The sequence below is a fragment of the Hippocampus comes genome, unplaced genomic scaffold, assembly GCF_001891065.2.
Source record: "Hippocampus comes isolate QL1 unplaced genomic scaffold, H_comes_QL1_v1.1 scaffold105, whole genome shotgun sequence".
In the NCBI taxonomy this organism is placed as follows: domain Eukaryota; kingdom Metazoa; phylum Chordata; class Actinopteri; order Syngnathiformes; family Syngnathidae; genus Hippocampus; species Hippocampus comes.
Genome location: NW_017806235.1, coordinates 2,770,961 through 2,786,971, shown reverse-complemented (window position 1 = coordinate 2,786,971; position 16,011 = coordinate 2,770,961). Strand labels below are relative to the sequence as shown.

At 42.3% G+C, this 16,011-nt stretch overlaps 1 protein-coding gene and 1 long non-coding RNA gene across 4 annotated transcripts in view; one reads left to right on the top strand and one right to left on the bottom strand.

The window, feature by feature from the left end:
• The window catches only part of LOC109507413 (uncharacterized), a 13,730-nt gene extending 11,276 nt beyond the window's left edge, over window positions 1–2,454 (bottom strand). Inside the window, exon 1 of one of the 2 annotated variants that reach the window (XR_002166461.1) lies at window positions 2,306–2,454. This is a non-coding gene — a long non-coding RNA (uncharacterized LOC109507413). The remainder of the gene's footprint in view (window positions 1–2,305) is intronic. The other variant, XR_002166460.1, reaches the window with a different exon arrangement.
• Window positions 2,455–12,282: 9,828 nt separating this feature from the next.
• ticam1 (TIR domain containing adaptor molecule 1) lies at window positions 12,283–15,937 on the top strand. Of its 2 annotated transcripts, none has more exons than XM_019856891.1 (2): window positions 12,283–12,361; window positions 12,723–15,937. In XM_019856891.1, exons 1-2 carry the CDS (start codon window positions 12,354–12,356, stop codon window positions 14,539–14,541), a joined length of 1,827 nt encoding a protein of 608 aa, XP_019712450.1. In that variant the 5' UTR covers window positions 12,283–12,353; the 3' UTR covers window positions 14,542–15,937. The 2 variants fall into 2 exon arrangements, with proteins under 2 accessions (XP_019712450.1, XP_019712451.1); XM_019856892.1 differs by having other exon boundaries at window positions 12,295–12,555.
• The last annotated feature ends 74 nt before the right edge of the window (window positions 15,938–16,011 follow it).

The window sequence follows — 16,011 nt, the reverse complement described above, 5'->3', positions numbered from 1 at the left end:
TATATATATATATATATATGAGACCTCTTTATTGCAGATTTTAACCTACTGTGGGTGGGTCTGGAACATATTCCCCGCAGTAAAGGCAACTGTACATCACTGCCAGCTGACTCTGAAATAATTCATTTAAGCTTTAGTGCTTGAGAAGACTGAAGGAAGGGGGGTTGGGGGAAACACATTTTTCTTCCTTCTCATGCATGTGTTCAATAGTTGATTGCAGCAGGAAGTGGATCTGCTGGGACTCATGTGATGAGACTCCCTGATGAAAACAACATTAGGTTTTCGCGAGCCGGAGCGGCAGGAAAGTTGTGGAAACAACTGCGGCGGCCTGCGCTTCAGAGCCTCTCAGCTGGATGAAACTCCTCACACGTGATAATGGGCTACACGGGAGTTAGCATCATTGCTGCAGCGGGTGGGGACAGGATACGCCAGCATCCACCCGTGACCCCAAACTGTATTAAAACAGATGTGCGCTAGGACATCCGCTGTGCTCCTGCAGGGGTCTTTTCCCCGTCTATTTACAGTGAAGCCCCCCAAAGTCGAACGCCATGAAGGCAGTACAAATTGTTCATCCATAATTTTCTTACGTTCAAACGATTACCATGCTCAGTGAGCATCTAAGGCAACTTTTATTGAGCCAAGGCACATGACCAAAATGTCACTAAAAATGTATGCAGTACACGCTGTCACTGTACAGTGCTGGCATCGATCGATCATTATTTGTCGTGAATAAATCATAATTTTTCGGACCAATTTAGTGAAACTTGAAGATGGAATCTACAAATAATGGTCAGAGGAGGAGCAGTGTGATGACAACCATCAAACGAGAAAATGAACATCAACATTGTTCTAGCTTCTCCATACAATATGAGCAATACAATCAATAAAAGCTACAAATACTAAAAACATCAAATTTAGTTTTATAAAGTAGTTACTACTGTAAATGAGTGAGTCGTACTTTACTTGAGCTATATTAAACAGTGGGTAACTAGTCTTTGGGCAAGTGATGACCCTTGTGAGTCAATACATGTTTATGAGGAGAGAACATAATAATTCACTACCTTATTTCCTATATGAAAAATCGTTTTGAAATGAGAATTCGGAGGTCAACTGGTGTGTTGGACTTAGTAGTTTCCACTGTAATTAACCCAGTTGTGTTTTTTTCCCCCCTGTGCGGACATACACACTCGAACTTAAAGAGAAGGATCTTTTTCTCAGGAAAAGCCAACACATTGTGTCGTTTCATTAAATCACGCTGTGTTCAATGCACTGTTTAATGCAATGCCGCACTAAGTGTGTAGACCTACTATATTCCAGATGGCAGAAGAATTTATGGACACTGCCTCATTAACTGTAATGCATATTAGTGCTGAGAGACAAGGCCATATAAAAAAAGGGGAAGCTGTGTTGCTGATGATGGCGAGTTAAGGAAAGAGTGGACGCCCTGTAAGAAAAATGGCAGTCGAATTCTTTCAGTCTTTTCAGATGGGCAAAAACACTTTGTTCTGTTCTATTTTTTCCCCCTCAGACACTGCTGCATTATTGTAGGATGCAATTCATCCCGTGGTTAATATTTGTGAACATTTTGAACACAGTCGTAGTATTCTTACAGCGTAGTAGAGAGACACACCATGCGTCATGGCGTGGTCATAGACGGGTGGTGGCTCTGAATGATCGTTGTCTGCTGTTCAGGTGTCTCTCTCTCGCTCTCTCTCTCTCTCTCTCTCTCTCTCTCTCTCTCTCTCTCTCTCTCTCTCTCTCTCTCTCCGTGTGTGTGTGCGTGTGTGAGAGATTTTTTCCCCTCTTTGCAAGAGTGGGGTGCTGCTGTAATGTCGATACAATGACAGATGGTCCGCACAAAGCCGGCGCGCATTGTTCAAGCCGGAAAATAATAGCCTCCATTTATCAGCCGTTCGCGCACTTTGACACTCGAAGGGAAACACGGGAGTGAAAATTAATCAAAGTTACTACTCTTCGGAAAAACTTTACACGCCTGCATCTGTTCTTCAACATGCACCACGCGTGGACGCTTCTCCGGAAGCATCCGAGAAGTTGCAGCGTGGCTTAATAAATGTCTGAAATTTTTCACAGTCACGCGGTCCCTGTTACTATACATATTATTTTACATACCGGCTGATTTTTCTAAACGACTATAACTAATAATAATAATAACAACAACAATAATAATTATTATTATTATAATAATACTAAAAATAATAATAATCCTCCACTCACGCGCCACATTCCACTATTTGACCACAACCTCATTTTCCATATTCCACAACGGTCATGTGCACATACTCACGCCGATCGTCCAATCGAGCACAATTTCCTCCACGTTCCACGAGTGACTATTGTCACCCTTCTCCGTCCGTGAGCAACTCCACACCGAATGAGCGCCGGTGCCCGAAATCCACGCATGACGTCTACTTCGGCGGCTCAACAAAAAGGGGAGGGCGTCCGGTTCGCACGGATCACCAGAAGGAACGTGATTGGCTGGCGCGGATATAGCTTGACAAGACGCGCGCTTTCCATTGGATGGCCGAGCTCAAGGGAGGCGGGGTCATCTCCTGTATTATTCAGGAGAAATGCGGGTGGGGAGAGAAGGAGGACACTCGGTTAGCGTGCTCATGTATGTGCAGACAATGGCCTGCCTCTCATACACATTCACACAAATAGAAGCATCACACACAGCACAGTTGTTCTTTCATGTGTAAATCCAATATATGTTTTTCTTTCTGCAAACACAGGTCATAAAAATTACAAAAACAAATTGAAATTTTCAAATCAAAATGCCCTTTTAAAAATGTGCTGGACCCCCTCTCTACACGTATATTAATAAATCAAAGAGCCGTACATAAAGCATTAAAAATATAAAAGTGTGTGTGGCTGTTATGATGCTTGAAGTGCAGAATTGTCCGCACAGGAGTAAGAGAGGAAATGGTGCATGGATAATTCTCTCTTCAGATCCTCTGCTGAGAGAAAAGCTCTGAGCTTTTTTTTTCATGCTCCTCTTTGCACTTCAGTGCTGAAGCTGTATGTGTGTATGCAGTCCTAGGCCTGTCCATTTAAGGAAAAAATTCCCCCGTTTGTAATGCTGTGAATTAACAGCTCTATCTATCCACGGTTGAGGGGTGATTACAGTTCTGTCACCTTTAACCTTCAGGCCTCATGAAGCAGCACAAAGCGGGTACGTGTGAGGAGATGTCCCATCTTTTCTGACACGTAGCCATGGTGATGGAACCCATCTATGCAAACATCACCTGTGTTAAACCTTTGGGGCAAGCAAGCACGTGGAAGCTGACCTCAATGAGTGCAATGAGGCCTTCTTTGGGGGAAGAGATGCTAAAAAGGTTGCGAGTGTCTCAACAAAAAGGGCGTATCATTTGAGGATTGTGTGGATTTGACAGACAATTTGCATAACGGGTGGGAATGATGCGCTCAGATCTATGGCAACTAGATTTTTTTTTTCCCACAGCGGTCTATTTTCAAACATCCAAAGGAGAGGAAAAGCCTTTCAAGCTCTTTTTCTCTCAATATTCTTATTTTAGTCCCAGTCTCAATAAAAAAGCAAGTTGTGCACAAATTCCGCGTTTGGTCAAGCTCGATTTACAGGTTGCATCCTGTCATAATTTGTGACGTCAGCACACTTCATTAGACATTATTTCATACAATATCGCAGGACAATGTATTTGTGTTTTGCTTTTTTTTCCCCGCTAAGCTAATTTGCTTCACACCAGCTATGAGCTGCAGCTGGCTAGCTAGCGAGGCTAAACCAGGGCACAACAAATCCTCTAAATCACTAATCCTCGCCTTTGTGATGGCGAGTAAGGTACACTTCTGTCAAGTATTGTTATGACTCAAGAAGGACGAAGACAAGCTAATCATACAGACCCATAGAGCAAAAAGAGAGAGCAAGAGAAGACGTAGAATCCATGCTAACCGCTAAATGAATGTGAAATGCATAGGGGAACGCCAGAATTAATACTTAAAAGCCCTGTAAAGGGACCAAAAAAAAAAAAAGATATTGTAAATTTGATGCAGCTAAGATAAGAATAGAATAAAACCCATCACCAAGTATATACAGGAGGTTTCAAAAAAAAAAAAAAAAAGGAACCTTGCCTCCACCTGCAAGACTGTGCGGGTGTGGCAACTGGCGCCGACTTTCACCTGTCAATCAAAAACATTTGTTTGTCCAATATGTGCTGAAGTGTCACTTGAAGGCTGTCTGCCGCAGTATTTAATAAGGAGTTAACTTTTCCCAGACTCAACATCAAGCGAGGCTCTAATGTCGTGGACGACAGTGTGTGTGCTACTTCTTTCTTTGCTCTTTGCTCGACGGGACTCTCGGACGACAGCGCAAGGACATTTGATTTGGATATGCTTTGACTGGTGCTTTAAAAAGTTTGAGTCCATCGGTTGTGCTATGTTTGACAAGGAGCAAGGTGTGATGCCGAAGGCTATTCTGTTAGCTTCTTGGGCTAGCCATTACCTCTTCGCCGCCGGCTGGCCGTATGCCATATGCTTGTCACTTGTCATCAGACAGTGTTATACGTGTATATGTTAACCTGAAACATTACATTGGTGCTTGGTTTTATTTTCCCTCTGCTCACAAGACACATTTTCTGTTTGCAAAGCACTTTTGTAGTTGCACGAATGCATGTCTAATTCGCAGATAACATGACCTCTTAAGTTTAAGCGAAGCACACATCAATTTTTAACATCTCAACGACTGTTTTTTTTTTTTTACCAAACATGAGCGACCACACACACACACACAAGGGAAAAAAAATCAGCAAGCGTGTGCTTACTGCTCTTATAGTGTGTGGTGTGCTCAGCATGAGAACAAAGTAAGCCACACACATACAGACAAATATGCCAACCGCAAACTGAGCAACAAAGCCCAAAATGACTGAGGTGGACCATAGTGAAAAAAAATTAACAGTGGATGACTCTTAGGAGCGACTGAGTACCGATGACTAACTAGCTGTCACTGAAAAATCGCCACCCTGTAAATAGATTTTTCTCCATATATGATAACACCACACTCTGCTATTTATTTGTTAATTTTTTTATTGAACAACAAAAACATGTCACAATTGTCAAGAAGTCGACAGACAGTGTGGATATTTTGAGAGACTGTTGGCGCTGAACAATCGCCCCATTTGCACCTGTGCGCTTCGACATTTGATTCTCCTCGCTTTCCTGTCACAGATTTATACATACGAAATCGTATTGGTGCGGCTTGGCGGCGCTGTGAAGGCCAGCGGCCAGCAGAGTCTCACTTACGCTTCCAAACCGGGAAACGTTTGATTTTATGTTTGTCAAAGCTCGTGTGTATTTTTCATTGTCTGTTACATGTGCGACGTTGTGACACCATTCAGAGGTGGTTCAAATATTGAGTCACAGCAAACCTTGTTGTCGATATTTGTCTTCTCTTGAAAGAGAGTTCCTAAACTATGCTTGGTGGGCAGCAGGCTACCCGATAATAGGGCCTTTGCTAAATTTGGTCGGAAGGGGGCAAAATATTCACTTTTCAACCTGATTATTGAGTTGTGTGCAATGCATTAGCGAGTGAAGTCCGAGCTTGTGTATCTATTGGCCTTCTTATCTTCACAAGGCTTCCCAACAATATGAAAGTCACGTCGTGCCGCTAATGTAGCTCCCTTAGTCAAAGGCATCTGATTTTCCTCTTTTTGTTTCCATTCTGTGCCCATTCAATCAGTGTACCAGTCGCCAAGGAGACGAAAGGGTCAGTCAATCAAGGATAATTGTAAGTGCCATCATTTCATCATCACTACCTATTTCCCAGTGGCTCATTAGAATGTGATAAAAGGATTTTTTCCCCATCCAAAACAAATACGTGATTACTACCGATTATTAGGGGTGACTTTAGATATGGCACAGTGACTGAATTTCTAATGAAATCGTGCTAATAAATTCATAATATTGAGTCAAACAGAAATACAGGTCCACCAGTTCATGAGTGAATTATATTTTGGGCAAAAGGCCATGTGGATGTTTGACACTGGACGAAGTAATACTGTGTGTATCTACTCTCACAAACAATTACATGCTACGGTGTGTGTGCCCAACTCAATCCAAACAGAAATGTCCGACACGCCACTTCCTGACCAACTTATTAAGTGTTGGTTTAAACACGCTGTGCCTTAGAAGACTGACATCTCCAGCTGAGCCAGTAATGAGCTGTCAGACACGCTGTCATCCGCGGTAGAAGGGGCAAGGAGCTATTCAAAATTTATGCAAATTATCGGTGGGAAAAAAATGGTTTAAAGAAATAGCTCCGTATATATATTTTGGGGAAATCCTCATCAGAGTTATGATTTGTTGATGAATACTACTTAACCACTGACAGAAAGTGCAGCCAATAAAGTTTATTACTGACTCCAAGATGATGGTTTGCAGCTTTTGTAAGAATATGTTTACACGGGAATAGTAGAAAGTAAAAAAAAAAAAAAAAAAATGTCAGTAGTCAGGAATACATAGACAAGACACACAAGAAGTGCATGTTTATGTGTGTCCAGTATATATGACCTCGCCGGAGGAAAAATAGGCAGCTAATTTTGGACTATCCATAAGGCTGTAACTAAACAGTCTATTTGCATGCAAGTTTTTTATGAAATTGCATCTGTCATTATTCTCTTTGTCCTGTCTATTTCTTATTAAGGGGTTAACATTTATCCCTTGACACCCATAGACATGAATATGACTGTGAGTGCGGATGGTTGCCTGTACATATGTCCCTTGTCATTTTCACTTTTTTAATAACTTCATAATGTAAACTGAGACATGAACATGAGAAATGCAGAATGGTTTCCAATTTCTTGTGCCGTCATCCAAGGACGCAAATAAACGTGGCCTCCAAACGGTTTTATGTTTACTTGATGGTCCAGAAAATCATCATATTATTGTAAATTCGCTCATTCACCTAATTGCAAACCGCAGTGTGAGCTCCTTATCGACAGCGCAGTACCCCATTCGCCAATGCCACACCACCACTAGTCCTACACCCAATTCTGCCACCTCGCCAACCTCCCGTTGGGTCTCATTTTCCCTGGATGCCAGAAGCAAATGCTGTATCTCAATTAATCACTGAAATTCTAATGGAAAGCTTCCCTTCAGGATGAGGCCCATCGCAGAGGGGGCCGCAGCCAGTGCCGTTGGTGAAGCTGCTTTGATTACTTGAATACACTCTCAGCTTTGGAGTCACTGCAGATGTCTGCTAATTGTGGTGATTATGGTGAACGGAAGGGGGTAGGAATATGCAATGAATTTCACATTGCTTTCATGCCTGACATCCTTTGGTCATAAGCATCTGCTATACAACCGGAGCATCCTCAGCGTTTGGAGATGGACAAAAGTGACAAAGGAAATGGGCATGGAATACTGGATGGGCATCCTTTTGAAATGCCAAGGGCAGCCAGATTGGCTCCATTCATTTTTGTAGTTTTATTCATAGAAGAAACACGATTGGACTACTGACTTCTCTTTTGTACAAGTGGATGGACATCTTAATAACCTCAATACCTTATTCATTCTTTGGCCAGAATTACAAAGCAAATCTGTGACTTGGTGTCTGAGGAATTTACAAATTAACACATCCACCTCTATGCTTAGACCTGCGATTGAACTCTGGAGGAAAAAAAAAAGATAAACAGTCATGGCTTGAATTACCAAGTGACCCGACTTTTTTCAAAACAGATTTTCAACACATGAGCAGTCGTTTGGCAGATTTATTTCTTTGACCTGCGAGCAAAAATTAGAGATACAAGCTGTCAAACTAAGCATACATCTAAGAGAATGAATTTAAAACAAACACATCGGTTGCACCTTAATGCTAGCAAAAATGCAAAACGCTGTAGAAGGGCTAACAAAAAACATCAGTGTTGCGGTGTTATACGCAATGGATATTTGAACACAAACGGTGGTGCAAAACATGTAGATAAATCTACAAAAATACTCAAGCTTATATTCTTTGTCCTCTGCAAAGAACGACTATCACCGAGGCTTACTGAGCAATTTATATCCATATGCCTGTGTCATACTCCTACCAGGTGGCAAAGGCGCACACTCGAGAAGGAGCAGCACAATGTCAATTGAATTGAAGCAAAAAAAAAATTGTGGCAAAACCTATTTGATATTTTTATATAATAACGCATTTAATTGACTAGGGCTGCAACTAATGATTAGTTTAATAATCGATTAAGATATGAGTGTCTTCAGCAACAAGTACGATCAAACAACGAATTAAACTCATATTTCAAGGCACCGCTCTACCTGTACTGTAATGTATGTAATACATAAAGTATCAAATGTAATAAAATAAAAAAGACACTTGTGAAAAATGCCCATGAGCCAAATGCTGTTGAAATCTTTTAACCAATTAAAACAAGAAAATTCTTCCATGCAACTTTTTTTTCTATACATGTTCAGAATTACGTCACACTTGGACATGCTATGCAGGATGCTGAACTGGAACAAATCATACGTTCAGTCATACATTTAGCATATTAATTGAGTTATGTGTCGCATAGTCTGTGTGCTCGGTTGCGAGTGCAACACGGCTGATTTATCGTGGATGTGCTTTTGCAAGGCAAGACTTGGCTAAATCCCTCTGGGGCAAGTGCTCTTCCTGTCAGCCTGATCAAAGCCCGTCTCTTGATAAGAGCATAAACTGCTCCGTGCCCCATCGCCGTCAATGTCTGTGCATGCGTGCGAATTTGTGTGTGCGTGTGTGCGCGCGTGTATATCCATCCCCCATCACCAGCGGCTGTATTATGCATTGTTGTTGGCGTGCCCTACATGCTCACCCAAGCATAGTCCAGTGTGGTACAGTACACACGTCTTCCTATCCCCGCCGTGCTACCATGACGTGTCCGCGGGCCCGCTTCATTTACCTTTGCTCCTGAATTAATGCTAGTTAACTGTCACATTAGCTCAGATCTGCCGGCCCTCGTTGTCAACAACATAAACTAACCTCGGTTGTGTTTGCTTTGATTCGCAGCACACGCATGAATTGACTTGGACTGCATGCACGGAGGCATCCTAAAGTCGCATTCACCCATACATAACCTTTATCTGAGCAAGACGCAGTGTCGCGTAAAAATGTTAAAGCTATTCACAGCGTTATGTTTTCTCAACTAAACGGGGGGGAAAAAAAAAAGTTAAATGTTAAAGTGTTTTTGAGAAACTTTTTATAAGAGTGGGGGCACACTGTGTCAGTTGAAGGGCAGGTGTTTTTGTCAGTCTTTCAATAGAGGCCTAGCTGAATGAGTGCATGTGTTTGCATGTGTTCACATGTACATGCGTATAGAGCATATTTATTTGCCCGCTGGAAGCGGGTGTGTTAAATTCTCTTAGCATGTGTGACGAATGCGGCCGCTGGGAAAAGAGCAGCGCGTTTCATGGCCTCTTATGGCCTCTCACAAAGTGAATTCTAAAGAGGTGATCGATCTGTTTGGACATGAATTCATCTTGAGTTCTGCAAATACTCCAGATATTATATCTAGTTGACATTACATCAACGCAATGCCTTTTTGTATCATCTTTTCAAATTCTCCTTGTGAATAGCTATGATACTGAATTAAAGGAGAAAGATGTAGCAAGTGCATGAGCAAGATAAAAAAAAAAGGGAGAGTATCCCCCATTCCTGTGTCTTTCATCCTAATCCATGGTCTCTGTCCAAGAAAGGGCCTCCTTTTCACTTGTCTGCCCCAAAGCCTCTTATACGTGACCCTTCTGTCTCTCCCCCCCCTCCAGGCTTTCTCCCACGGCCAGCAACCATGCACACAAACATCACATCTGTGCATTTTATGTTCTAGCAAGGGTATATTGAAACTCATAAAAAGAGACGGTAATAATTATACTGGATTATATTCTTTGTTTCCTGAAAGAACTATGCACTTTTAATTGGACTGTCATGTTGTTTTCAAGTTTAATCTCGTAGAGTGAAATGCTCTTAAAGTCCATGTAAAGTAAAAACAAATGTGTCTTGTAAAACTGACACAACACAGAAAGGACTGGTGTCAATAACCCTACCTTCAAAGTTGTGAAAAATCAAACCGGGATTTTGACTCTCAAATGCTATTGGAGCGTCCACCGAATGCACTGAAACCGCCTCCCGATCAACTGTCAAATGTAAATGAAATATCACCAGGTACTGTATGTCATTTTTTCTTATACCTACGGTACATGTTTGAAATGCGAAAATATATTCAGTGGCTGCACTATATCCCACCTGGTCATCGCGGCGCTTTCCATGCCATGATGAGGGGTACTTCTTCACTTGGTTTTGTGTCAGTGTGTGGGTCCACGTAACAAAGACCCGTCAGGGAAAGTCAGTATTGTTATGAAACAATATTTAGCATTTATTAGACACGGCGGCTCACATTACCGGTATATAGCCTGTGGCTCACACTACAGGACACACATTTGCGTAAATACTTGCTTCTGGTTACATACCCACAATACATGAGACCAGCTGACTTTTCTGCACCGGCCACTTAGATGTGGTCCGAGCAGGCAAAAGGTTTGGATCGACTTTCTGCCACCAAACTGTCCCTCTGCCAGGCATGCCTCCAACACACTCCTTCTGCTGCACCGGCCCGCCCAGATTGGAGGAGACGGGTTTGCCAAATTGGCAAAGTTGTGTGATGAGACAAAAATCAGGATCCGCAGGTATTTGCGCCACATGATGTTACTCACTGCAAAATGTATCTCTGCAAATGAGGTCTACATATTCTCAGTCTTTGCACATTTTCTCCAGTTTTCAGCAATTATTATTATTATTATTATTATTGTTGTTCAATGTATTTAAAAAGAGCTCTCTAAATTCACTTCACAGGGTCCTTAATGTTTGGTAGTTTTGAGTTCAACTACATTTTTACTTCATTTCAGTATATAGTGAAAAATTCTCTTTATAGTTTCATTGTATCTCCAGACCCAAAATACTACAAATCCTACAATTCACCGCGGTAGTTTGTGTGCTCTCATTATTTACATAAATATGCGTTCTTAGGACAGTTTGTCTCATGCATGCTTCATGATTTTTTTTTTCCTAACAGCGACCATTTGAGTCCTCCAAGGACCATTCAAAATTCATGAAAAAGGTTTTGCATCTCATTTGTATACACAGTCTCATGTGAAAATTTGTGGGTTCAATTTCATGGGGGTTTTATGCAGGTCCTCTGAGCTTTGTTTTTACGAGTTGCATGATGTTCTCAGGTTGCCAGAATTAAATCGTCCATTGTAAAATATTGTAATGTTAACCGAAATGACTGGTGGTTTGGTTGACTAATTTTAGTATATTTCACAACAACACTTATTTTGAATTAGATTATTTAACATTCAGATGGGCGGCTGAGCACCACATATGAAGAAAGAGCTGCCAAAGATGGGAAAATCATTGTCCCGCTTTGAAAATAAAATAAAAAAAATAAAAAATTAAAAAAACAAGTGAAGGTCAGAATGTATTCCTCACCACCCTCCTAGGAAAATTACTTTGCTCAATGTTATAGTTTGCAAAACTGACAAGAGGTTTTGCTTGGAGGTGAACCCGAATGCACTGCCAGGGTGACTCACGCAGCTGCTGGGGGAGAGCTAGTCTCTCATTAAAAACGACTGACCTCAATAAAGATGGACGTTTGGCACGCTGTTATGTAACTAGTGAAGATGATCCTAAGCTTGCCGTAACACTGTCAGGAAGTGTGTGCATATCGAAGGGCATATCCTATACGGGTGTATGCATATCGACTTGGTGCGCCGGTTCTGTCGAGCTGTGCCCCCAGAGTCATGCATTTTGTAGCTCAACTGAATAGCGGCACTGTATTCTAAGAACATATATAGCACCTCCACAATTGCTGTATTTATGGGAGGCCTGGAAACCACTGCTCCTATAGAATTACTGTAAGGTCTCAGAAGTGGTCACACAGCAAACATATCAGTCTGCAGCCCGAACAGAGAGGCTCTCTGTCTGCGCCGTACTGAGGGACCTGATGTTGGTTTGCACTCTGCCCAGAGTGTCCCCACCCCTGGTAAATACAGGGTTGGAGGTTTCCTCCATGGATAAAAATACACTCGCCTCTCAGCCGAGAGGGGAGTAGAGCCAGAATTCCTCCGCTGAGCCTATTGTACGCAAAGGAGCAAAAGGCAGCCATGTTTGCAAAGTTGTGAGTTCAGAGAGAACAGTTTTAGAAAGGTACAGTAAGCAGACAAATGCATCAGACTACAGTACTTCCTGTTTTGGTCTTTTGTCCATCGTGATCTGCCATACCTCATCATTTATGACATCATAAGACTGAGGAAGATATGACGGTTTCCACCAGTGCGGCTACATGTACAGGTTAGCAATCGAACTCTCGACTCAAACAGAGATTTCCTGCAATAGGTTGATTTCCAACAAGAATCAACAAGTTACGGTGCAGAAAAGGGGAGGCTGTCTTAACTGAGCCAGGTCAAGGAAATCTGGGTGACTTCCTGATTTGAGCTGAAGACACAGGCTAAAGTCTTTCTCATTGCTCCAAGAACTCCATGACGGTGGGTAGATAACAGGGAGTTGTCTGATTTATGGCTGGAAACTTGTTCAAAGCTTAATACGATCTTGCAAAACAAATAATTCAGTCTTGTAAAGTTTTCCAATTTTTACGGTAGGATGCATATGTGGCCATTGGAGCCAGATTTTAAATATGTCTTCTTTTTTTAAGGGAAAAGCAGTACCGGTATTTTGGAAACTGTGCACCACACTCAAGGCCAAACACGGAAGCGCATCATGTTGGAGGATTGCGTTTTCTCGAGTTAAATATTGAGACGGACGACTCATACAGCAAACTCAAAATGAGTCAGGAGGAACAATGTGAAGGGACCGGCCTGAAGGATGTCTTTGACATACTAGCCGGAGTCCCACCGGAGCAAGTGCTTAGCCTGACATTCCAGCTCGGTGAGTCTCCTGAAGATCATATCATACATGCCTTGTGTCTGATTATTCTACGTAAGGAGGAAAAAGCCCTTGACAAACTCCATATGCTGGTGGATAATGAATTTGCCAAGCTTCTGGCGGAACTATGGACTAAGAGCGGGTGTAAATTAGAAGGATTTGCAGAGCACTGTGGTAAATCTCTGGATTTGACGGGAGAATCTTTGGCAGCGCTGGCTCGCGTTTTCAAAATTCTGTCTGAGCACGGAATGTGTGATCAACTTTTAAGGAATCTGGCATACAAGAGGGCCCTCAGCAGCAGCAGTCAAAAAACTGAAAATCATGAGGAATTGTTGTATGATCAACTCAAGGAGGAAGCAAAAGATGTGTGTGGGCCTCAGCTAGCAGTGTGGATGTGTTCCTCTGGAAATCTCAAGTCAGGCTCTTACGATACCCCTAACAGCCAGGTCGAAGGCATTACAACACTGGTTCGAAGTCTTCCCACCACGCTGCAGTCAAGCTGCTCTGAGCTATCATATCCCACACATCTGGAGATCAGCCTGCCTCCAACGATCCCGTACGAGGGGGACACAGTAACCCCAGAAGCATCAGGAAGCCATGAACAAAGCCCTATTGACAGCCGAAATGACAGTAATTCCCCCGAGCGATCTCACCTTTCATCTGTGGAATCACAGCCAACGTCAAGTGAAGCTCCTGGACTGGAACAGTCAAAGACGGATGCGGCATCTGGAACAGAGCGAGGAAAGCATCAGGACAGGAGGTTCAACATGAAACAATCTTGTCACCAAAGCATCACGCCAACCACAGGATCAAAACCTTCACTGCCATTTTCAACAAACCAAGTTCTACCCAGAAGAACAGTCTCAGTAGGGGCCCATTTAAGTCAATTTGGAGAAGAAGAGGATGAGGTCACATTTTATTCATTTGTCATCCTTCATGCTCCGGAAGATAGTGAGGTAGCAGAAAGCATGAAGGAAAAACTGGAGACCATTATCGGTAGTAAGGGCGCAATTTTCTCTGATGACTTTGCTGTACCTGGTAAGAGCACCTTAAGGTGCATAGAGGACGCCATCAACAACTCAGCTTTTACTATTCTGCTGCTCACCCAGAACTTCAACACGCGTATGTTGGAGGTGAAGACGAACTCGGCCCTGATCAACTCCATTAATAAGCAACACAAATACAACACTGTTATACCTTTGCTACCTAAGGAGAACCGCATGCCCAGACACCGCATGCCTATCGTGCTGCAGACCATCGTTTCGCTTGAGGAGAACAAAAGCTTTGAGACCAAAATAAAAAAGGCTTTATCGCCAGCAAAAATTAATCGGCAGAGAAGCATTTGGTTGGAAGAGCAGAGAACACATCAAAGGCGACTGCCCCAAGGGTGTGAAGCAGCACACATGCTGGAAAATCTCAACTTCCTGGGCTCAGTGGACTTTTCCAGCGCGCCATCCGTTTTGCAGCAGCATCCTAACATTCATATTGAAAATGCTAGCTATGTTATGATCGGCAACGACTCTCAAATGACTGTGGATTACTGTGGCGTGAAAGAGAGAGATCCCATTGTTAGAGAAGACAGGAAATAAATAGATGGCACAATATGGGTAAAAAAAAAAAAATCATAACATCTGAAATGAGATATCTATTTTTCTAGACACTAAAAGGTTTTAAAAGCTCCTGGGTATGATTACCATGCTGTTAATCATTGCGTTTCTAGCTGTTTATACACTTAAAAAAAATCTCTAAAACTGTCTAGGAAATGCAGTCAAATGAATTGTCACTACATGGAGGGGACTGGATGAATGTTTAGCCGAAGAGTACCATCTACTGGCAGAATTGTGATTCACAGTACTGTCTTTTTTTAGACCTTACAAGTGGTTAGTTAGCATGTCTGCCTCAAGGTTCTGAGGTTGGGGTTTTAAATCTCATCTCCAGGCTTTTGAAATGCGTGTATCTTCCTGTGCTTGAATGGATTTTCCACAGGTACTTTGTATCCTTCCACATTCCAAAAGGATCCATCTTAAGTTAACTGAAGACCTACATAGGTGTGAATATGAGTGTGACTGGCTGTTCGTGTTGGTGCCCTGCGAGGTTGTGATTAATCGGTGAGCTTTCCAAGGTATAACCCCACCTCGCGCCCAAAGTCAACTGATCAAATCAAATTATTTTTGTAATTCTCACTGAGACTTGTGCACCTCTCAGCAGGTATTGGCCCACTCTTCAGTTGTCTCAGGTTGCTTTCTTCAGGTGGCATGTTTCAGCTCCTTCCACGGGTGTTCAGTACATTTCAAATCAGGGTTCATACGGAGACACTTCAGAATATTCCAATCGTTTGCGCTTAGTTATTCTTGCGTGTTTTTGGCTGCAAGTTTTGGGTCATTATCCTGACAAGACCCCTGACTTGTTATTGAGACCAACATTTCTGGCAGTGGGTAACTTATTTCTTTTTTGAAATCCTTGATAGTCTTGAGATTTCATCGTACCTGCTGCCAGGTGCAATGGCACAAAGTAGCCCAAGAACATAAAAGAACCTCCTTCATGTTTCACTGGAGGGAGGGTGTTCTTTTCTGGGAATGTTTCATTTTTGCAGGGGTACCAACAATCTTCTTTGCATGTACATTTTTAAATTCTATTGCGCTGCACAGGTGGAAGCCTTTCCCCTGTAGTATTCTTGTTTGTCATCACCGCGTTGTCTGAGAGTCGGTCAGCGCCCAGTCCGTGTTCTAATGTGAACTGAAACTGAACGATGACTGAAAACATTGGAGTTTCCCCATCAAGTGTGTCTTTTTATTTGTAATCTCAAAATTCCCTTGTGTCCCTCCGTGGGAGTAATGTTTCCATCCTTTGTGAGCACATACACCACTCACAAAAAGTTTGGCAATCGGGTGGAATTTCAGAATGAACATAAAAGGAACTATGACCTTAACAGGTGAACTTAATTTTGACCTTGTCTCATCTTTCGAATACACATGTCCAAACATTAAATGTTTTGGTGCTTTATTCACAGCTTGTTGTTCCCTAACAAGGATCTGAATGTGTATTAAAAAGTTTAGAGA